Here is a 21928-nt window from a genome sequence, read left to right on the forward strand (position 1 = left end):
CAGGAGGCCACCCTTAGCCCCACCCTTAGCCCCACCCTGTAACTGAACACATTCCGCGAAGAAGGGACTCATTCTCCAACCCTGCTCTTGGGCTCCTGGTCACTCCTCCCGGGCCTGGCTCCCGAAGCCCCTTGGCTCCCCTCCCCCTCCTTGCTGCTGGCCCCGCCCAGCCGGCCCGAGGCCCCGCCCAGCGTGCTCACCCAGCTCCCACCCGGACTCCCGCAGCTCCAGGCCCTGTGGCCCACCCACTGCGAGGCCTGCTTCTCCACGAAGAATCACACATGCCCCTCTCACCATCACTATCCCTGCAGCTGTCCAAATAGAGTGAGAAGAAAATGTTCTCTTTCCGGAACAGCTGGACTGACAGGCCAGGAAGGCCAGGTGAGCTGGCCAGGCTTGGGTGTGTTCTTGGGGGTGGGAACGTGCCCTCTCCCCAGGCCCAGAATAAGTTAGCTCCTGGGCAGGAGCGTCAGTGGGGCCAGGGCCCCTGTGGAGGCCTGGTTTGCTGGATTTTCGCAGGGTCCGTGTCTTCTCTGTGCCTCAGTTTCTCTGAGTTTTTTTCTGGTGCCAGGCGTCCTTGGCAAGAACCCCCGGATTTAATTTGGCCCTAAAGGTAGTGCTTGTCCCCAGCCTGTAAGGGATTAGCAGCCTGAGAACAGGATGGCTTCTGAAAGGGCAGCGGGGAGGAGCTTCTGGCCAGGCTCCAGGTTTTCTGGGCACAGGTGACAGAGCACCCAGGGTTCCTGTGGTTGGCCTGACTTCTGGCACGGCCCTCGGTTAGATTTAGGGTGTCTGCCTGGGGGTAGCCTGTAGGACGGTGGGTCGAAGCTCTGTGGAAAGGTGTGAGGAGGCTCAAACCTGCTCAACAGGCCCTAGACTCTGGAATCCTCTGTCCCCAGGCCCTGACCGGCCTAAGTCTTGCCCTCCCACCGCCTCCTCCAGGTCTGGGTGCCCGGATGATCCTGCAATTGCTAATGCCTCAGGGCTTGAGCCCAGAAGGTCTGATGGGCAGGTGGTGTCTGGAGGCGGGCCTTACAAGTTCCCCGGATTTCTGTGCGGGTGGATTTGTGTGAGGGTGTCCGGGAGGACAGTCTCTGGTCCAGATCAGGATTAGGTGCAGGTGTGGAGTCCGGGACAGCCTGGGAGGATGGTGAGTGAGCCCTGTGAAGTCGCCTCTGCCCCATGCCTGACTGCCCCAACAGGCTGCCCCAGGATATGGCCCAGTCCCCCAGGACACGTGTATTGAGGCTGTGTATCTTCTTCCCACTTGCTTTCCTGAAGGCCCCTTCCCCACACTCCCCCTCCCCATGTCCCTCTGACAGGACAGGAGTGGGGCTGTCTTCCTGGGAGCTGGGCTTGGCCAGGCAGAGGCTAGGAGCCTAGGGCTTCACCCAACTTTTGGAGATGATGAGATCCCCAAAGGGCTGGCTTAGCCACTCCCTGCTCCCCTTGACGCTCCCTGGCTCCAGGGACCTACAACATGACAAACAAACTCAGCTGGAGCCAGAGCTGAAGTTGAAGGAGCCCTGTGGGCAGTTGCCCTGTGCCGAGGGATGGGGGAAGAAAGCACCCTGGCAGAGGAGGCCCAGCAGACCCCAGAAGCTGTATGTTGGGGTGGGGGAGGTGGGCAGGGAAGGAGGAGTGTGTGTGTGCATGTATGCATTCCCGTGTGTTCCACGTTGGCTTTGGAGTGTGCACCTGTGTTTGAGCAGGGATTGCTCTGTTTGTGTGTGGAGACGTGTTTGTAGGTTTCTGACGTGGGAGGGTCTGCCTAGAGCAGGGTTGGTCTTGAGAAGGAGCACAGAGTGTCTTTCCAGTGCCTCCTGGCTCTGGGGTGTGGGTGGGGCTGTGGATGTTCAGATCTGCCTCCACATATGGGTTGGTTGACCCCCGGGCCGAGGTGGCCCTGGGTGGTCTCTGATAACCTGAGTGTCAGCCAGCGCTTCCACCTGCTCAGCCTTGAGCCTTGCCCCAGAGGGACCATCACCCAGACTCCCCCAGCGGCTCCTCAGATGCCTGCCACCACTCCCCTTCCCACATCATTAACCTTTATCAGAGGGGGGTCTCATATGCACAACTTTTCTTTGAAAAGTCTTGCTGATGTGAGACAACCTCAGAGGGGCTTCTCTGCTGGCTTCTCTGCTCCCAAAGGACAGGCTGATGCAGGAAATGGAAGTTGTGGTTTTTCTTCTCCACGGTTTTATTTCTCGTCTTGAGATTCACTGTGGGCGCTAAACTCTGTGCCCCCAACATGCAGAGCACTTCTGCTCTCCCCTAGTCCCACCCGCCACTCCTATAACCCTGTTTGGCTCCTAATAGGAATTCGGGAGTGGACCATCCCCCGCCGACACCCTGAAACCTTGTTCCAGAACCACTGCAGGCCAGTTGGCACTGCAGTGCTGACCTGATTACCTGGTGAGGGGAGGAGAGAGGGCTAAGTCCTGCAGAAGCGAGGGTCCCTATTTTAACTAGGGACCAGGGGAGAGGTTTCCCTGCTGCTCCTGGGTGCTCCAGAGCAGCCATCCTGGTGGCAGCCACGCATGGGCCGGAATCAGAATGCTATCCATCTGGAAAGGGGTCCCAGCACCTGTACTGTCCCTGCTTGGGGACTTAGGTTGTACCTGCTCTGGACAGGGGACATCAACTAGCAGAGGGAACATCACTCTGGAAATAAGGCTTTGCTCAAATGAAGAAGGGATTGCTTTTGAGTTGCTGTGGAGAGCACGTGCTGTTCAGGAGAAGGGCCTATCTCTGCCCCCGCTGAGGGTCTGTGGCCAAGCCCTATGGGGAGGCCTCTCAGGTGGCACTGATCAGAGGCCTCAGTACCTCTCCTAGGTGGTGCTACACCCAGAGAGAGAGAGAGTATGGCTTCTCGAATGGGCCTCCACCCTCTCCCCAACCCCATGCTCCTCCCCACCCAGCCGTGCACCCAGAGTCTGGCCAGTACGTGGGAGCCACATTTACTGCAGAGGGAGTCTGGGTAGCAGTGCTCTTCCCTCTCTCCCGGGCAGCTGTGTGTGTCCTGTGTGGCATGTGCAGTGGCCCAGCAGCCAGTAGGTGAGGTGAGTGTAGTTACAGTGTGGTGGCAGGTGGGAGCCGTGGGTGGCAGGTCTGTGGACCCAAGGTCAGGGGTAGGGCTGACCTTGAGTGGAGAGGGGCTGCCATGTGCTGGGGGTGGCCTAGACCAGGGTGATCTTCAGCTTCTAGGGGCAGAGTGCTTGCTCTGGGCCCAGCTTGTACCGAGGCTGTGGGCTTTCATGCCTGGGATGTGTTTCTAGGCTCATGCACCTCCCAGGACGTGTCCTGTGACCTGCATTGCACGGATGAGGAATCTGAGTTCTGAGAGATGTAAGACCTTGTCAGCGTTACCTGGTCTGTGACCACAGAGTTCAGACCAACCCCAGAGAGCTTACCGCACGTCTATGCATGCTGTAGAGTAGGGGTTCTGAGCAGTCCAGACTGCTTGAATTCTTTATTCCTGGCTCTACCCCTGGCTAACTGTCTGACTTTGGGACCCTTAATTTAACTTCTGTGTGCCTCAGTTTTCTCATCTGTAAACCAGAGTAAAAGAGAATTACCACACAGTATTTTTTTACAGTAGCTGTGGAACAGCCCCAGGGATCTTTTAAAGATGAATCCAGGGTATCGCTTGTCTGTTAATACCCTCCAATAACTTCTCATGGGACCTTGAATAAAGTGCAAGCTCCTGGGGTGGCCTGTGACATCACACACCACCTGGCCTATGTGGCCTCCCTGGCATCACCGCCGGCCTTTCCTTGCTGTCTCTGATTACTTCAGACTTGTTTCCATTCCTTACACCTCACAGGCCCTCAGGGTCTTTGCTTCTCTCTCATTCTGGAATCTGCCTTCCTACTTCCCCTTTCCCCATCCTTGCCTGCCCACCTTTTGCTTAGGTCTGAGGTCAAGGGCCCAGCTCCTCAGAGATGTGCCTACCCTGCAGTCTCAAGGAGCTGCCCCCTCTCTCCCTGCCCACAACCCTGTCCTCTTGACCTCATAGTCTGTGTCATCATTACATTACCTCATTCGTTGTTTGCAGTGCCCCCCCCCCAGGTGTATACTGCAGAGGAGCATAGGCCTGTTACTTGTTTCCTGCTGTGGTACAGTGCCTGAGGCAGTACCCTGCACACAGTAGGGCGCAGTCTCTGTTGGCTCTTGTTCGTGCCCTACTACTCAGCCTCTCCGTGTGCCTGGAGGCCTTGGTAACCCTGCCTGACTTGGGACCCCGCACTTCTCCTGACATGCCCTTCTGAGGAGCACATAAGGGAGGAGGGAGGTGGCCCCATGGCCCTCCTGGGTCCACACAGGGTTAGTTCCCAGGGTGAACTCATTTAGAGTGTCACCCTGCTGCCTTAGGCTTGGCAAGAAGGTCAAAGCTTCCATGACTCAGTTCCATCGAAACCGCATCTGCCAGGAAAAGGGTATCCTTGTGTGCTCAGAGGAAATTATATCCAGAAGGGTAAATACAGATGGGCTGACTGCGCCCTCTTCCCAGGGCTGCTTCTGGCAATGCCCCTGTCTGCGCACACCTGATCTTCACACTGGGCCTTTTTCACTTGCTGAGGAGAGGATTCAGCTGCTGTGCTCTGAGTGAGGCTGCTGCTAGCCCATATAGTGTTCTCACGTGAAGCAGAAAAAATGATCCTGTAATTGGACACAGACCTGTACCGAGGTGAATGGTTTGACCAGCTGGGGAAGGGCTGGGCTTCAGCTATGCTGTGCAAGCCCAGTGTGCATTCCAGTGCCCTGTGGCCCAGCCCCTGCCATGCGTTGTCTGTAGAGCAGGACTAGAGGGAGGGACAAGGGGACCCATGCCCGTGGGATCTGTGAGAGGGGCAGGTGATGCTTCCACTTCCCTGTGGTCACAAGTCACTCTTACCTGCCTGTCCAACCACCCTGTGGGGCACTGTGCCTTACCCATCACTCACTCAGCTAGGGAGCGTCATTCTGGAATTCAGGTCCAGGTGTGTTGTGTAAGACTCCAAAGTTTGTTTTCCCTATTTTTTCTTCTTTTCCTTTTGGCAAGATTTTAGTTGAAAGTGTGTATAGTCACCAGTTAAAAAAAAAAAGTTAAACATACAAAAGGGTATTTGATAAAAAGAAAGTCTTTTTCCCATTCCAGACCCCTGTCCACAGGCTGTCCTCTTGAGAGGCACCCGCCTTAGTTTCTTCAGCATCCTTCTGAAGTTATCTCCCATATACAGACATGGCCATGTATGCACATGGATCTTTTGTTAAAAGCACAGTTGGAGATGCACAGAACACTGTTTTCCACTTACCTTTTAAAAATTTAATACTAGGCTTGGGGGATCATTCGGTAGCAGCATGAGTGCATTTACATCCTCTTTTCCACGGATTCCTAATGTTCCATTGTCTGTGTGGTGCTGTGTATAAACAAGTCTTAGTGGATAGCTTTTCTAGTTGTTTCCATCTTTGGCTGTCACACATAGTGCTAGCTGAAAGGTCTTGATAGAAAAGTTTGTGCGAACATAGAAGACTTTTCTGTAGACTGAACTTCTAGCAGTGGAATTCCCAGGCTCAAGGGGATTTTGATAGATATTGCCAAATCACTTCCAAAACAATGGCCCTGGTTTTCACTTCCACTACTGACCCGTGACAGGTCATTTCCCCACCTCCTCCAGTGCTGTGGCTCTCAGAAGAATGTCTTTCCTCTATGCCATTACATTATTTACTATAAATGGCATATTCGTGTCCTTAGCCCATTTCTGTTTGATTTATTGACCATTTTTCTTACTGATTTGCGTGAGCACATTATTAGCTAAGGGAATTCACTGGTCCGTCCCATGTTTGTTGCAAATACTTTTCCCAGTTTGTTGTCTTTTAACTGTTCATTTTCCTTCGCTCTCTTGCTCATTCCCTCCGTCTCTTAAACCTTTATGTTGTGGAATCAATCCGTCTTTTCTTATATAGCCTCTGAATTTTTGTCCTAAAATTGGGTCTCCCTTTCTCCATGAGTAAAAAATATTTCAAAAGATTAAGGATACTAGAATCCCATGTGACAATCAGCCAGGTTTGCAAGTGTTAATGTTTTCCCATATTGTGTCAGGTTTTTTACAGACATAAAATATTAGACTAGCACGGAGCCCTGCTCTCTTTACCCCTAGTCCATCCCAATCTCATTTATCTCTTCCCTGAATGTAATATTCACCAAAAGTTGGGTGGTTCCTTCATGTTTTTGAAATTTTTTTAGCTTCTACACTATATATGTAGTGTTTTGTGTGTTTCTAAATTTAGTGAGTTCATACTGTATGTATCTTTTTACCACACTTTTAAAAAAAGTAATGTCATGTTTTCAGGATTACCCAGTAGATTAATTTCTTCCGTTTAAATGGCTGTACGGTATTCAGTTGTATCAATATACCACAGCTTATTCATGTATCCCTCTAGTCATGGACACGTAAGATGCTTGCATTCTTTTGCTGTTACCATAAAGCTGTAAGAGCATCCTTAATGGTGTACATGTGCCCATGGGTTACTCTTGGCTATGCCGGGACATGCAATTACTGGATTGTCAAGTGCACCTTACTAGACATCCTGAATTGCTCTTCTAAGCCTCTGTATCAGTGAACTCCTACCAACAACATGTGATAAATGATGCTTGGTTTTAATCTGCACTGCCTAGTTTCTAGTAAGGGTGAATATCTTTTTGTGTTTATTAGGTGTTTGCGTTTCATCTGTGAATTGCCTTTTTCTGTCTTTTGCTTTATTCTATTATTCCTTGGTCTTTTTCTTACTGATCTGGTGGAGCACTGATATATCCAAATGTTTTGGTTATACACCTTGTCTCTGCCTCATTCAAGGCTGAAACGCCTAACCACTGCACCTCTGTCTCTGCCTGTGGTGTTTTGATGATCTGTTCTGCAGAAGGGGTGTTGCTCAGGAAGGAGGTATGATCAGGGGCCTGTGTACCTTCTCTAGGAGGTATCACACCCGGAAAGAGCAATGAGGCCTCCTTCCTCTCCCCCTCTCCATGCTCCTCCCCACCCAGCTGTGCACCCAGAGTCTGGCCAGTGCATGGGAGCCACATGTAGTGCAGGTGGAGTCTGGGTAGCAGTGCCCTTCCCTCTCTCCCGGGCAGCTGTGTGTGTCCTGTGTGGCATGTGCAGTGGCCCAGCAGCCAGTAGGTGAGGTGAGTGTAGTTACAGTGTGGTGGCAGGTGGGAGCCGTGGGTGGCAGGTCTGTGGACCCCTCCCTTTGCTGGGGTAGGGCTGACCTTGAGTGGAGAGGGGCTGCCATGTGCTGGGGGTGGCCTAGACCAGGGTGATCTTCAGCTTCTAGGGGCAGAGTGCTTGCTCTGGGCCCAGCTTGTACCGAGGCTGTGGGCTTTCATGCCTGGGATGTGTTTCCAGGCTCACACACCTCCCAGGACATGTCCTGTGATCTGCATTGCACGGATGAGGAATCTGAGGCTCTGAGAGATGTAAGACCTTGTCAGGGTTACCCAGCCTGTGACCACAGAGGCTGTGTTAGGCCTCAGGTCTGTATCCAGACCCCTTTCCTTTGCTTCCACGTGGCCAAAGGTACTTTGAAGTCTGGGACTGGTGGCTGGGGATTGAGTCTAGGCTGGCCCTCTTGAGGAGCAAGTAAGGAGGAACTGAGGTTTCCTGGGTAAGAGGATGCAGCTCTGCTGGGCCCACACGGGGTTTATTGGCTGATATTCACTCTTGGTGTGATCCAGCAACCTTGGAGCTGGTTGTAATAAATGTGAGTCAAAAGTGGGGACAGTCAGTGCTACAGGCACCACACCTTTGTGATGATAGCAGTGTGCTGTGGGCCCATGAACGTATGTTTAGCAAAAAGTATAGCTTTTGCTGGGACTGCCAGCTTCTAAGCTGGGCCTCTAGCAAGTCCCTGGCACCTTGTATGCCCAGGTCTTTGCAAAGTGTCTGGGGTATTTTAACTGGAAACTTTCTGTTCATACTTGTTCTGTCCATTTGCTCATTCATTTAGACATCTGGTCATTTCAGTATTTGTCCATTACCTACCTTGAATCAGGTGTTAAATATGGTGCTGGAGATACCGTGGGCTACACGAAGTCCCTTTCTTAGGGTGCAGCATCTTGTGAGTACGGGAGACAGTGTGGTGTAATTGCTACCAAGGAAATAAAACAAGGTCACAGGGCAAGACAGTCGCAGGAGAGGAGAGGCTCCTAGACTGGTAGTCTGGGACCTGTGTCAGAGGAAGCATAGAAGGGAGAGTGGCCAGGATGAGCAGAGGTTGGGCAGGAAGGCCCTGGCCTGGGTCCTAACAATGATTCCTGATCTCCCAACATTTATATACTGTGGTCAGCCTTTGCAATGATGAGGACTCAGGTATGCAACTCTTGTCACTGCGCTGGCCTCTGCCCTGTCTCCATTCTCAAATTTGGGTCAGGGTGCAGCTGGGGCCCGCAAGCTAAAATTGTTATCTTTGGGAAGGAGAGGGAATGTTTAGGAAGTGCTGTGAGGGGTTATGCAGGACTCTCTCAGGTCAATGGACAGTCAGCTGTATGTAGTGTAAGGTTCAATCTTTATTCTGCACTTTTGATCACAGAACAGACCGACCGAAAGCTAGTGGTTTTTTCATAATGTTTTAATCCACCCTGTATTCCACACCATTACAGCTTTGGGATTCTACTTAGCACTCGAAGAAGGAGGGAGTACTGCTTAGAGATATTATTCACTGAGCATTTCCTGTGTGCCTTTCCTATGTTAGCTTGTCAACCACTGCAAGGAAACTGGTAGGGACTCTTCACACCTGTTGAACAGATTGGGAGACCAGAGCTTAGGGATGCAAATTTGTTTCCTCAAAATGACACACCGGGCAAGCTGCAGAAGCAGGGCTGGGTCCCTGTGGCCAGTCCCCTTGGGCACAGCTCTTGGCCAGAGGAAGGGGGAAGGTTCTGGCGAGGCAAGTTCATGTGACCTACTTACCACCCTGAACCTGGCCTGCCATGTAGGCCTCAGGAAGGTAGGTGTGCGAGGCATAGATGGTGGGGTGGGGGCAGGCCTGGGAAATGCCAGGGTCAGGAACGGGTTGGGTGTGGGCAGAGTGGAGGTTGGCCGCTGGGGAGGTGGCACTGTCACCTTGAACTGTGCCTCCATGCCCAGAGCCCCAACGGCCCAGTAGGCTTGTGGGGGAAGGCCAGGAATACTAGCATCTTTTCAATGCTGATGCAGTTGAGTCCTGAGGACAGTATTCACTGTGGCTGTGAATCAGAACGGCCAGGGCCCTCCTCAGGCATCTCAGACCCCCTGATAAGCCCACCTGACGTGGACTCCAGGAAGCATGGGGAGCTTACTAAACTCTGCAGGAGCTCCTGGAGGCCTCTCAGAGGTCCTCTAGACCAGCACTGCCCAATAGAAATGCAGTGGGGATTGCAGTGCAAGCCACATAGTCGTTCTTAATTTAAAAATATGTTGTTGGCCACATTTAAAAAAATGCAAAAATAAGGAGGTAAAATTGATTTTAATATTTTAGCTCAGTATAGCCCAAATATTATTTTCCACTTATGGCCCATCTCAGGGTGGACCAACCTCACTGTCAGTACTCCACAGCTGCATGTGGCTGGGGGCCACCGTATGGGACAGGGCAGGGCTGGTGCCAGCCACTCTTTTCAGAAGAGGTATCTGGAGGCCAGAGGAGGCAGGGGACTGGCCATGCTGGCGGTGAGCTGGGTTCAAGCTCCAACCCCAGTAGTGCCTTCAGCTTTGGTTCCTTGGGGCCAAATTCATCAGCTTCTCAGTGGGAGGTATGAGGAGGGAAATATGCCCTGGAACCCCTGCCTAGGGATCTGGCCACACCAGATTTTTCTTGTTTCTCATGGGCATGAGTCACTACTATTGATTCCCTCCCGTCTCATTGCGTCAGCTTCCTCAGCCAGAGAATGGAATTCAGAGCTTTCACCCAACCCGGGCAGACACCCGCGGTATGACCTTCACATGCCTCCCTGTGCTGTCTCGTGAGTGGCAGCTGAGAGAGGGGCTGACACCGTGCTTCTTGCAGGAGGCTACAGCGCCAGGCTGTTTGGGGCACCTGTGGCCTGCAGGGGTGGGGAACAGAGAGCCTTCGTGATCTGCAGCGGGAGGCCTGTCCAGGCCCTTTTCCCCCACACTTGGATGACCAGAGACAGTGCCACTGGCCCACTTGTGGGTCTTGAGGCAGTGGGTCAGTGATTTTCCTCTCCTGCTTCACAAGAGCCTGGGGCCAGGGCAAGCCGCACAACCCCCATCATTCTGTAGTCATGCTGTGCTGCTCAGTGCTGGGAGATGACAGTCTGCAGGCCGTGCTTAGCCAGGGGCTAGGCCAGAGGGGCCAGAGTCAGATTCTGATCTATGGTTACTACCTCCTCCCCTCTTGCCCCACCTGCTCTATGGTAGTGACCTCCCGGTGGAAAGGTCCATTTATTACTCAACAATTTTTTTGAGAGTGTCCTATGTGCTGCTCATTATTCTAGGCATTGGTGATACACATTGAGCAAAACAATGACAAAAAAAATCTTTGCCACCAGGGGAAGGGGGGGTCTGTAAAGTTGTATGTGTGTGTTGAATTTTTGGTGGGAGGTAGAGAAGGTGAGTAAACAGCTGAGTGAATCATCATCAAGCCTGTGTCCGTGGAAAAGCATTCCAGGCTGAGTGAACAGCATGCACGGAGGCCCTGAGGAGGGAATGTGCCTAGCCTAAGCAAGAAATGGTGGCGCCTGTGTCAGTGGAGCAGAATAAATGAGGGGAGAGTTGGGAAAAGAGGGCAGAGAGGTGCTGGCCAGTGGATCAGCCTTTCGGTCAGAGCAAGGACCTCCAAAATGAGGAAACATGGAGAGTTTTCGAGCTGCAAAGTGATAGGGCTGAGTCATCCATTCTGGAGAACTGCAATTAGTCGGCCATCTGCATCTAACTGATTGATTAAAGTGGTTATAGCCCCACTGCAGAACACCAGTGGCGTGTCCCTCACCTGCCGCACTAGCAGCTGTGTTATTTACAGTAAAGTCACAATGCAGCTGAGTCCCCTCTGAAGTCTTAGTGGATGACCCAGCTGAGAGAAATCCCTGGGGGCTGGCTGGCACCACTGAGATTCACACACCTTGAAAGGCTGGAAGTGTGGCCCTGTGGTGGAATGTGTGTAAGCAGGTGTGGTGCCGTCCTGCTCTCAGGTTTTTAGCTTTAACAGGGTGGCCACATAAGTTCAGGGCCCACATACCTGGCTTACCAGCTGAGGGATTTTGGTCCCATTCCAGTGGTGTGGCATGACTTCAAGAAAGTGAACACAGCTTTAGCCAGCATTTGAGGAAGGCTGGTGTCCAGATGGAGGGCAATAGTAATCCTGCCTGGACAGCTGCACACCGTGGGAACATGCTGGAGAATCCCAGAGAGCCCCCAGGGCTCTGGGAAAGCTAGAGACCAGGCCTCATGAGGCGGCTGCCTCAGAAGGAGCTTGGAAGGCGCCTTGTAGCTGTTGTTTGCATTGGAAGGATGTCCGTATGACAGAGGGCCGACTTCCTCTAGCTGGCCCAGAGGGCAGCAGGTGGACATGCCCAGGACCTTTGAGCCTACAGAGCCATTTCTTGATGGGATAGGTGGGGCCAGGGGTGTGGGCTCTGGAGCTAAGGGGCCTGAGTTACAGGCCCCACCTCACTAGCTCCGCACACCTGAGCAGGTTGCTGACCCTTCCCGGGGTGGTGACAGAATAGTGTAACTCATGAGGCTGAGATCATACTTGGACAGCCCTTAGAAGTGTCTAGCAGAGTGGTTCTTGGCATATGGTGATGTCTGGAGACATTTTGGTTGTTACAACTGGAGAGTGGGGGGAACTACTGGCTTCTAGCGGGTAGAGGTCGATGGTGTTGCTGGACATCCCATCTGGTACAGGACAGGCCCTCACGAGAAGGACTCCTCTGTTCCCCAAAGTAATAATGAGGAATTTGGGACCCCTTGGTGTCACATGTATAAGTGCACAATACATTTCAGTTATTAATACTGGATGTAATACATCTTTAATCCCATCTCATTACTTGTGTATTAAATGTTTGTAAATCATCAGCTCTATTCTAGGTACAATGACAGAGTCTGCAGATAGACACCTCAGACCACAGCAGTCTATTCCCACGGGCAAGATTTAAAAACACATGATAATATACTATAAAACTAATTATGTGACAAAGCATCTTCTATATTCCAGGCACTCTAATAGACTCTTGGTATAAACAAGCCTTCCATCTCAGAGTTCAGAGGTTAGTGGGCAAGACATGAAAAGCAGTAATTACATAGTATGAGATCCTCTTACCTGTTTAGTGCTGAAATCAAGATACAAACAACATTTTGTGGGAAGAAAAACATCAGTTGTGTAGAAATGTTGGAAAAGACTTCATAGGGGTTGGACATGTGAGCTGATACTGTGGAAGGAGAGATTATCAAGGCAACTGGGGTGGGGGGTGCTTAGGGATTCCCAATGGAGGAAGAATGTGCAGAGGTGTGAGTGTGGAAGGGAAGGGTGGCTCCGTAGTATGCTTGGGAAGTATCCCTGGGTTCCAAGGGCCCTGGTTGCTTCTAAAGAATTTTGGCTTTTCATTTAAGGAATGGGGAGCGACTGAAGCAGGAGGGTGGTTTGATCCAAACTGTTTCTTAGAAAGCTACCATGTCAGCAGTTCACAGAGGGGGCTTGAGCAAGAAAAGACTTGTCATAGAGACCGAGTAGGAAGCAGGTAAGTTGGGTGGGATCTAGAATCAGTCTGTGGCTTGGGAAGAGGAGATGGGGGACTGTATCCTGAAGCATTTCTGATGCTCTAGACTATGTGGCCTTGACACTGTGGCTGGGTTTTCTGAAGCTTTGCACCCTCAGTGCCTCTCACAATGCCAAACATTTGCTCGAATGAGGAAATGGGGCAGGATCGATAATATTCAGTAACTGTTTAGTAGGGATGGTGTAGAGGGGAGGGAGATATTGGAAGACTGGGTTGATGATAATGTGGGGTGGGGGTGGGCAGCAGGCAGGGATGGGTGCCATTTGGGATGGGTTAATATTGAAGAATTTAAGATCATTCCAGGTAGGATGTGCAGCAGAAAATCATAAATATTAGGATGTGACCTGGGAGAGAAATAAAAAGGGCTGACAATAACGAGCTTGAATCATCAGGGAATGAGTAGTAGTTGAGCCTCTGAGAACGAATGAACTTGTCCTGTGAAAACAAGCAGGGAAGAGCAGAGGTTCAAGGGCAGGTCCCTGGAGAAGGCCCACACTTAAAGGCAGTGGACCGGCCTGGAGGCTGACACGGGGGTGGGAGGATATCCCGAAGTGTGTCTCAGCCTGGAAGTCAAGAAGGAGATGCGGGCTGACAGCGGCAGAGGCGTCAGAGCACCATCAAGAGTGAAGACAGACCTTTCTCAGGTGTGAGAACTCGGAGACCCCTGAAGGCTTTAGCAAGAGCGGCTTCAGCATACGAATAAGGGTGGAAGCAGGGGCGGGGTCCGGCTGGCAGAGGGGGTGCGGAGTGAGGGTGCAGCACGGGCGGAGTCTGACCTGTGGAGGTGAGGATGGTGATACAGGGGTAGCTGAGGAGGAGCTCCAGGCAGGGCAGGGGGGGTTTGTTTTGATTTAGGAAGAGGGAGACTTGAGGATGTTCCTAAGTCAGAGTAGAAGGGGGAGGAATGGCGCTGGGGGAGTAGGAGGGAGCAGAGCAGTAGGTGGGCAGAGGGGACAGGCGGTTTTTCACTGTAGAACTGAGGGACAGTGACATTGATAATGAGACTTGCCAAAGGCCTCCGAACCAACAAGCAGAGCCTGTGTCCTGCCCCCACTGAGCTTCTGGTACTCTCTGCAGGACAGCAGCCCTCTTGCTCTGATGGGCCGGCTCTGAGGCACCTGGCATCGTGCGGTGTCCCTGGGGGGGTGTCCTAGTCCTGTCTTTGGTACAGCGGCTACCGGCTGAGTACTTGCTGCGTGTTAGGCTATGAGCACCGGGGCAGCAGAGGCACGGGCGCTGCGCCCACCTGGCCTTACTTCTTCACCCCGTGTCCCCAGTTCTGCCCTTTGGCGACTTCTGTGCCAGCACGCGTCAGTCTTGCCTCAGCTAGGGACACTGTGGTTCTTGGCAGAGCGCCAGGAGAACACGAGGCCTCCCTGCCCTGGGTTGGCTTTACCTACTTGGTTGGGTGAGCTGGTCTCCTCGGCAGCTGGTGGCAGGTAGAAGTTGGTACACCGTGGTCCTGTGTGGATCACATTCCTGCTCTCTAGGTAGCTTACTGTGACTCTTCTCTTCTGTCCTTTGTACCCAGGGGCCTGGTCAGCAACAAGGGACAGCTGCTGGGAGAAGGCACTCAGTTGTCTTGAGGCAGCAGCCACTCCAAAAAGCTCGAGTTCCTGGAATGTCTGGGGGCTGCTGTGCACTGCTCTTGGCCAAGCCCAGCAGGAGAGGGGGACGGCCTGATGAAATCCCTGACTGGGTGTCCTGGACAAGCTCTAAGACTAGGCAGTCTGCTTAACGCAGCACCAGCAGTGTGGGGACAAAGACACACCGATGCAGAGCTTTACTGGGGAAGAGGCCAGCGAGGGCTCCTGGTGTTGCCGCTCGGGACTGGGACCAGTCAATGTGCTCGCCTCTGACTGCCAAAGCCCTTCTCCCTGGAGGTGGGCCCTACAGGGTGGCTATGTGTGTCTTTCAGTTACTACAAAGCTCACTCTAGGTAGTTGTTTCCATCTTGGCCGCATGTTAGAAGCCAAGGGAGATGGGGCTTTTGTTTGTTCTGGTTTTTACTTACTAAAGCTTGGGCCCTGCCCCTAACCCATTAAATAAGAATCTCAGAGAGTGGGGCCTAGATACCTGTGTATTTCTAAACTCTCCAGGCTCTGGCCTGGTCGCAGTCAGGTCACCGATGTGGTGACCTGGAGGTGAAGTGAGGTGGGGTGACTCCTGGTCTCACGTAAGGAAGATTGAGAGAGCGGAGGTGGGGGAAGGTGTGGTTCACGGGGTGATGAAATACTGGAGCTGCAAGGATCCCAGGGTAGAGCTTCGCAGCTGCACGTGGTCTCAGCCTAGCAGCAGGGAATCCCTGGGTGCTGGTTAGAAATGGGCTTTTCCCATACCCACCGAGTCAGAACGTGCACATCAGGGTTTGAGAAGTCTGCTTTTGCCATCGTCCGGACCAGTGATCCTCAACCTCGGGGGCACGTTACGATCACCTGGGCTGCTTGAACAAATTCCAGCACTGGGCCAGACCAATTAAGTCAAAATTCCTAGGTACAGGGCCCAGGTACTCTTTTTATTTAGTACTCCAGGCGATTCTCCTTTTCAGCCAAGGTCAAGAGCAGCCATCTTGACCAGTGCTCCTCAAACTTGGATGTGCATGTGAGTCATAGGGGATCTTTTTTTTTCAAATGCACATCCTGATTTTGTGGGTCTGCAGGGGGCCTGAGAATTCTGCATTTCTAATAAGGTCCCTAGTGATGCCCAGGTTGCTGAGGTGTTAAATATATTTTGAGCGGCAAGCATCTACTAGGCCAACTTCCCAGTTTTACAGCCAAGGTCACTGAGGGTCAGAGAGGGAGAAGCGAGGCCCCCCGGGGCAACCCAACATGTTATTCATGCAGTGCCTTCTGAGCGCCACCTATGTGCCAGGCAGTGTGCTAGATGCCGGGAGGGGCAGGAGCTGAGAGCTCACAGACCTGACTGCTCCCCTCACAGAGCTTCCACCCCAGGGTGGGAGACAGGCAGAAAGCTAATAACTTGTAAGCTAATTACAGATCAGGAGAAATGCTGTAAAGGAGATAGGTGACTGGTAGGAAATGACATGGCAGTTACTGTGGGTGTATGTGGAAGAAGGCAGTGCTACTTTTGGGAGAGTGGTTGAGGAAATCACTAGAACTGTGTTGCACTGGGCTCTTCTGATTACAGTTCTGGACTCTACTGGATGGGGCCGTCCTCTGTCCCCACTGGGGTTTGGGGAGAGGGGCTCCTGATTCTACTGAGGATGTCTCACTGGTCGCTGGCCCCACCTGGCACTCTTCTCCCCATCAAGACTCATTCTTTGATGTTTGTGGACTCAGAGTAGAGCCTGGTAGCGGCTGCATAATGGGATCGTGTTCAGGATAATCGATTTATGATTTATAAGATAAACTGGGTCTCATCCAGATGCTGTCCCTTGCCCTTGAGAAATAATTGGAGGCTTTCCATTGATCCCTGGGAGAGCACAAACACTAGTACTTTCCCCCTTTCCTGGTCCATCACAAGAATCACCTGGCTGCTTGTGAAAACATCTGTCCCAGGTCCCACGCCAGCAAACTCAAGCAATTCCTGGGAAGGGCCCTGGAATCTGTTTAGTAAGCGGCCCATGACGATCCTTAGGACCCCATCTTTGGGGGAACATAGTGTGGGTGGCATTGGCCTTCAACACCCCGTGCCTCTTCGTGTGGCTGTGCAAACTCCCGAAATTTCTTCCCTGGTGACTCTGAAGCATTTTCCTGAATGAGTTGGTGGCTGAAGGGACCTGCTTATGTGCAAGTAAATAGCCCTTTCCATAGCCCTGTCCTTACCACACTGGCCTTTGCCCTGACACAACAGGGTGTCCTATCCCTTCCTGTTCCCTATATTCTCATTCAAAATCACCCAGCCTTCACTGAGCCTCCCCCGTGCACTTGGGTGGTGAGGGATGGGGCCCTGTTTGCATTTGATCAGAGTACATAAGACTGAAGGAGGCCTTCTGAAGCATCTTAGAGCACACCCTCACCCCAGTGTCTGGCTCAAGCAGACCCACTGGGCTAGAGAAGGGGAGACTGATGATGGAGAGGTGGGCAGTGGCCAGAACCCAGGGGACTGCCTTGGCTGCTGGAGAATAGATGCACTTCAGTTATGTATTAAAATATGAATCATGCCTTGTGCGTACAGTTAGCTTAACTTACATGTGAAAAGTGGGTGGAGGTACCTATCTGCCTTCCGGAGCTGGCCCTTCCCAGGTCAAAATGTGGAAGAGCACAGTGAGAAGAACCATTCAAGGGAAGCTGCAGTGGGTCAGTGTGGCTTGGGACCTGATCCTTGAGGGGTGGGACCTGACTTCCCTTTCTGGAGCCCTGATGCTGCCTTTGAGGGGTTAGGTGAGAAGGGCTGCTGTCTGGATGGCTGCCCCAGAAGCAGCTTTGTGCTTTCTGGAGGAAGGAAGAGGCAGGCTAGGGGTGTTTCCTACTCTGGTGTATGCAGGAGTGTTTGTGGAGCTGACTGGACGCCTGTGCCTCTTACCTCCTAGGTGGCCCGAGGCAGCCGGGATGACAGCTCTCCCCAGGAACACTGCTACCTGCTGAGAAACATGATCAGCAAGTCCCGTGAGTGCTGTCTGAGAGTTCCCCCACCTTGAAGCATGGGCCCCCAGAAGCAGCCTTCAGCATCACCCTGGGACCCCCTGTTGGTGTCCCAGGGAGCCAGGGTCCTGCTCTTCATCTTGAAGGACAGTGGAAACGCACAGGTCCAAGCCCCATGCTAGGAAGTGAGGGCCAGGGACCGGGTCTGCTTGAGTTGGTGGTTGCAGGGCACCGAAAGGGGGCAGGTGTGAGAAGGTGGACTGGGGCCGTGCCCGCCTGTTTCTGCCTCCAGCTCCTCTGTGCGTGTGCCCTGCAGGCTGGAAGCTCCTGGCCATGCTGGCTCTGGTCCTGGTCGTCATGGTGTGGTACTCCATCTCCCGAGAAGACCGGTACATCGAGCTGTGAGTCTCCCTTTCATATCCTTCTGTTGGTTCTTCTCAGGAAGGCTTGGGGCTGGAGCAGCCTGCGGTGGGACACCTAGTCGGGCAGGAGGGTTCCGAGAGCCAGGGTATGACTCTCCCTTCAGTACTAGGATGACATCCTTCTGGGAGGGTGGGTGCTGTGGGTTTGGGGGACGGAGTCTGAGATGCTTCCCCAGAGCCCTCACCCAGGGACCAGAGAAGGAAGAGCTGGATCCTCAATGAGCCGGTTTTAAAGAGGAGCTGGCGTTGCGGGGCTTCCACCCTGCACGCTGCTCTCGCCGTCTTGGGATGCACGTGCACTGGGCGAACGTTGAGGCTGCCTGGGCCCCTGAGGTCTGACCAAGCTCCTTTCTCTGCTCCTTTTCTGTCTCCAGTTTTTATTTTCCCATCCCTGAGAAGAAGGAGCCATGCCTTCAGGGTGAGGCGGAGAGGAAGGCCTCTAAGCTCTTCGGCAAGTAAGTACAGGAGACTGAGGTGGGTGGAGCGGGGCATGGGGTGAGCTGGGATTGGGAGTTTCACAGGGTGGGGGTCTCGGGACTGGCTAGATGGAGGGGACTGTGTTGGTGGACCTGGGTTAGGTGGAGCCCGTAAGGGAAAGAGAGGCCCTTGAATATCATATATATATGATATTAGGGGCGTGGCCCTGATTCTGTCATCAAGATTAATCCCTTTCTCATCCCCACCCTGCTTTCCTCTCTGGGCAGCTACTCCCAAGATCAGCCCATCTTCCTGCAGCTTAAGGATTATTTCTGGGTCAAGACACCATCTGCCTATGAGTTGCCTTACGGGACCAAAGGAAGTGGTAAGACCCGCATGGTGTAGTGGGAACGGTGGGCTCACTGTGGCCACAGTTTCTTGTTCTTTTACGTCCAAGGGTCCCAGAGTCCAAGCTCTGAGCCAGGCTCTGACGGTGGGTCTGGGGAGGAAAAGGCACCCAAGGCCCTGAAGGGCAGTGGCGGGGGTAGGCCGCCCCTGCAATGCTCACTGTTGTCACGAGCCCTTCCAATCTGGTCCTTTTTGTAGAAGACCTGCTCCTCCGGGTCCTAGCCGTCACCAGCTACTCCATTCCAGAAAGCATCCAGAGGTAAGGACACGCTGCTCCCCTTTGTGCCACAGCGTGAACAGCCATGGGCACGTACCTCCCAGGGAGCCTTCTGTCTCCGGTCCCCTGTGGCCAATTTGACCTTCTTCCTACTCTGCCTGTCTCCAAGGGAGGCAGGTACTCTGATCGCCACAGCAACTGGGCCTGGGCATCGGGGTGCCCGAGCAGGCAGAGGCCGCTGAGGGTGTCCCTGTGACAACAAGACAGGCCTGGGCAGCAGGCGCAGGGTCTCTGAAATGGGGTTTCTTATTGGTACCCCCTCAAAGTCTTCCCTCCTGTCCCGTCACTTCCATGCTCTGCTCAGTTTCCTCTCCCATTAAAGGCTGCAGAGTCCGCAAGTCCAGTGGGACTCTGGGGATGCCTGGTCCGGGTGGAGGGGGCCTGGGCAGGATCCTGATCCAGGCCTGGCGCAGAGCTGGGGCAAGAGAGCTAAGTGGGCAGGAGCAGGCTGGCCTCGGGCCTGATCACCCTCTTCCCATGGCAGTCTCAAGTGCCGCCGCTGCGTGGTGGTGGGGAACGGGCACCGGCTGCGCAACAGCTCGCTGGGAGATGCCATCAACAAGTATGACGTGGTCATCAGGTGCGTGTGACCGGCCCTTCCCACCGCCCTTTGGGGCGACTGCGGACAGGCCCCGTGGGGCTCTAGGTGATGGCATCCTTCTGCCTCCCAGATTGAACAATGCCCCAGTGGCTGGCTTCGAGGGTGATGTGGGCTCCAAGACCACCATGCGTCTCTTCTACCCTGAATCTGCCCACTTCAACCCCAAAGTGGAGAACAACCCAGACACACTCCTTGTCCTGGTGGCTTTCAAGGCAATGGACTTCCACTGGATTGAGACCATCCTGGGTGATAAGAAACGAGTAAGTGGGGATAATGGGAGGAGAGGGTTAAGGCCTCGGGGGTGGGGACCCTGCCTGAGTCAGGACCACACGGCCCATAGTGTCTGCCCTGCAGTCCTGAAGAGCCCAGGAGGGGAAGGCATCAACTCAGTGCTCTGCAGGGCTTCTGCGAAGTGCAGGGCTCCCCACGCTGGAGGCTGCCTGGCCCAGGAAAGCTGCCAGAATGTGTGTTTGCCAGTGAGCAGCTGGGAGCAGAGGAACCGGCCGGTAGTCCTCTCCAGGCAAGGGACAGGTTGGAACAGTTGAGACTTTTGTTCCTCCCGGTGGCCCCTAGAAAGTCCACTATGTCTCTTTGTCATTAGACCAGATGCTAAATTGTCTGATCTGGTATTTTTGCCAGATGTTTAGACAACCCCAAACTCAAGCCTTTCCGACCTGTTTGGATATCCTTGGAATCAGACAATGGTTGGACCCCATACGCTGCACACTGCGCCACCTGGCCCCCTTCTTTCCTCTGGTCTTCCCATCTCTGGGCAGGCCTCCACCTCCCTCCCCTCTCACCCCGACTCCTAATGGCCTCTGCCTTGATGCAGACCCTCCCCCCACTCCCAAGGCTGAGGACCTCCAAGCTGGACTTGAGAAACAGGTCTTCACCCACTGCGATCTCTCCCTCCCAACCCCTCCCCCCAGGTGCGCAAGGGCTTCTGGAAGCAGCCTCCCCTCATCTGGGACGTCAACCCCAAACAGATTCGGATCCTCAACCCCTTCTTCATGCAGATAGCAGCTGACAGACTGCTGAACCTGCCCATGCACCAGCCACGAAAGATTAAACAGGTGAGGACGGGCTGCGAACAGGGAGGCTGGAGGGCTGGGGTCCAGGGCAGGAAGTAGGTGGGACGTTCTAGAGGCTGAGGAAGCTGTGGAGCACCCCTTAAGAGGGGGAAATAACAGCTTGCAAGACCTGCAGAGATCGCAGCGATAACAGAGATCCGCAGCGTTCACTGCCTGTGTTTGAAAGCACCTGTTAGAGCCTGCCGAGCACAGGCTTCGGGCACACACCTGCCATCAGAGATGGGCTTTTCAGCTTGCTGCGGCCAGGGAGAGTGCACAGGTTTGAGAACCGTGGGGCATCTCCAAAGCGAGGAGTTAGGGGAAGGGTACTTTTCGGGCTTGGGGCTGGAGCTAGAGGAGGGTTTGGGCAGGCACTGGTCAGAATATGTAAGCTGGGAGTTGCTGGGAGAGTCAGTGTGTTTCTCTTCAGGACAACTCAAGGCCATGCAGTTCCTGACTTTATCTGTGATCTGATCTTGGAACGTAATGGTCAGAATGAGTTAAAAAAGCCCGAGCATCCAGTCTGTCTTGCATGTCACGGTTTGGTAAGGTGCGTCAGTTCTGGGAGTCAGGACAGTCCTGGAAGGTTGAGTTTTGCTTTCAGCATTCAGAGCCCCAGTGACTGACCCTCAGCTGGTGCATTTAACACATTGTGGCTTCCTGAGAACTTCCACGCAGGTCTTTTGAGACCTCAGAGAAGCTGTGTGGGGTGGTGGACAGAGGTAACTGGCAGCCGTAGAGAGGACTTGGCTGTACCACTTACAGTGTGGCCTTGGGCAAATCAGCTGCAGAGCCTTGGTTTTCTAATGTGTGTGGTGGGGGCAATATTAACACTGACCTTGTAAGGCCACTGTAGGATTTAAAAAGATAATTACGTAACACAACTATCACAGAGATGGGTACACAGTGGATGCTCAATAAATATTTGTTAAATTTTGAATAAATAATTTTGTTTACTGAATTTACTGTGATTCGTTTTCATATGTTGAATGCCTACATTTGTGGCTGCTCAGTACTAGGCCCTAAGTTTGCATGTTTAGGGAGTAAGACATGCTCCTTGCCCCGAGGAAACTCAGTCTAGCAAAATAAACATACAAGTAACAGCAAAGAGTGGCAAATGCCCTGATAGAAAGTTGTCCCAAATGCTGTAGGATCTGGGAGGTGGGGCAGAGCTCTGCTCAGGGCTATCTGGGAGGCCTCCCAGACGGGGTGGCCTTGGAATTGGGTCTTGCGGGGTCATGAGACCCATCAGGCAGAGAGAATCAGGGAAAGGTATTTCATTGAGCAAGACCAGACAGCCCTCCAGGCACCGAGTTCTAGCGCAAATGGAGTTGAAGGGGCAGCAAGGAGAGGTTTTAAGCCCCTGATGGGGTGGGACGCAGAGGGTGAAGGCCAGAGAGAAGCCAAGGATGAGAACCCAGCTCGTGGCAGACGT

General features: G+C 53.2%; 1 protein-coding gene across 14 annotated transcripts in view; it reads left to right on the top strand.

The window, feature by feature from the left end:
• The window catches only part of ST3GAL4 (ST3 beta-galactoside alpha-2,3-sialyltransferase 4), a 39915-nt gene that overhangs the window by 13456 nt on the left and 4531 nt on the right, over window positions 1–21928 (top strand). For 5 of the 14 annotated variants that reach the window (XM_036930100.2, XM_036930099.2, XM_036930098.2 and 2 more), the window contains 8 exons: window positions 17247–17322; window positions 17591–17699; window positions 18095–18175; window positions 18425–18522; window positions 18744–18804; window positions 19307–19402; window positions 19494–19683; window positions 20353–20496. In XM_036930100.2, the coding sequence (XP_036785995.2) occupies window positions 17307–17322; window positions 17591–17699; window positions 18095–18175; window positions 18425–18522; window positions 18744–18804; window positions 19307–19402; window positions 19494–19683; window positions 20353–20496 (795 nt within the window). In that variant the 5' untranslated portion in view covers window positions 17247–17306. The remainder of the gene's footprint in view (window positions 1–17246; window positions 17323–17590; window positions 17700–18094; window positions 18176–18424; window positions 18523–18743; window positions 18805–19306; window positions 19403–19493; window positions 19684–20352; window positions 20497–21928) is intronic. The other 9 variants (XM_036930104.2, XM_057490723.1, XM_036930103.2 and 6 more) reach the window with 3 other exon arrangements.

Source organism: Manis pentadactyla, chromosome 13 (genome assembly GCF_030020395.1).
Source record: "Manis pentadactyla isolate mManPen7 chromosome 13, mManPen7.hap1, whole genome shotgun sequence".
Classification (NCBI taxonomy): Eukaryota; Metazoa; Chordata; class Mammalia; order Pholidota; family Manidae; genus Manis; species Manis pentadactyla.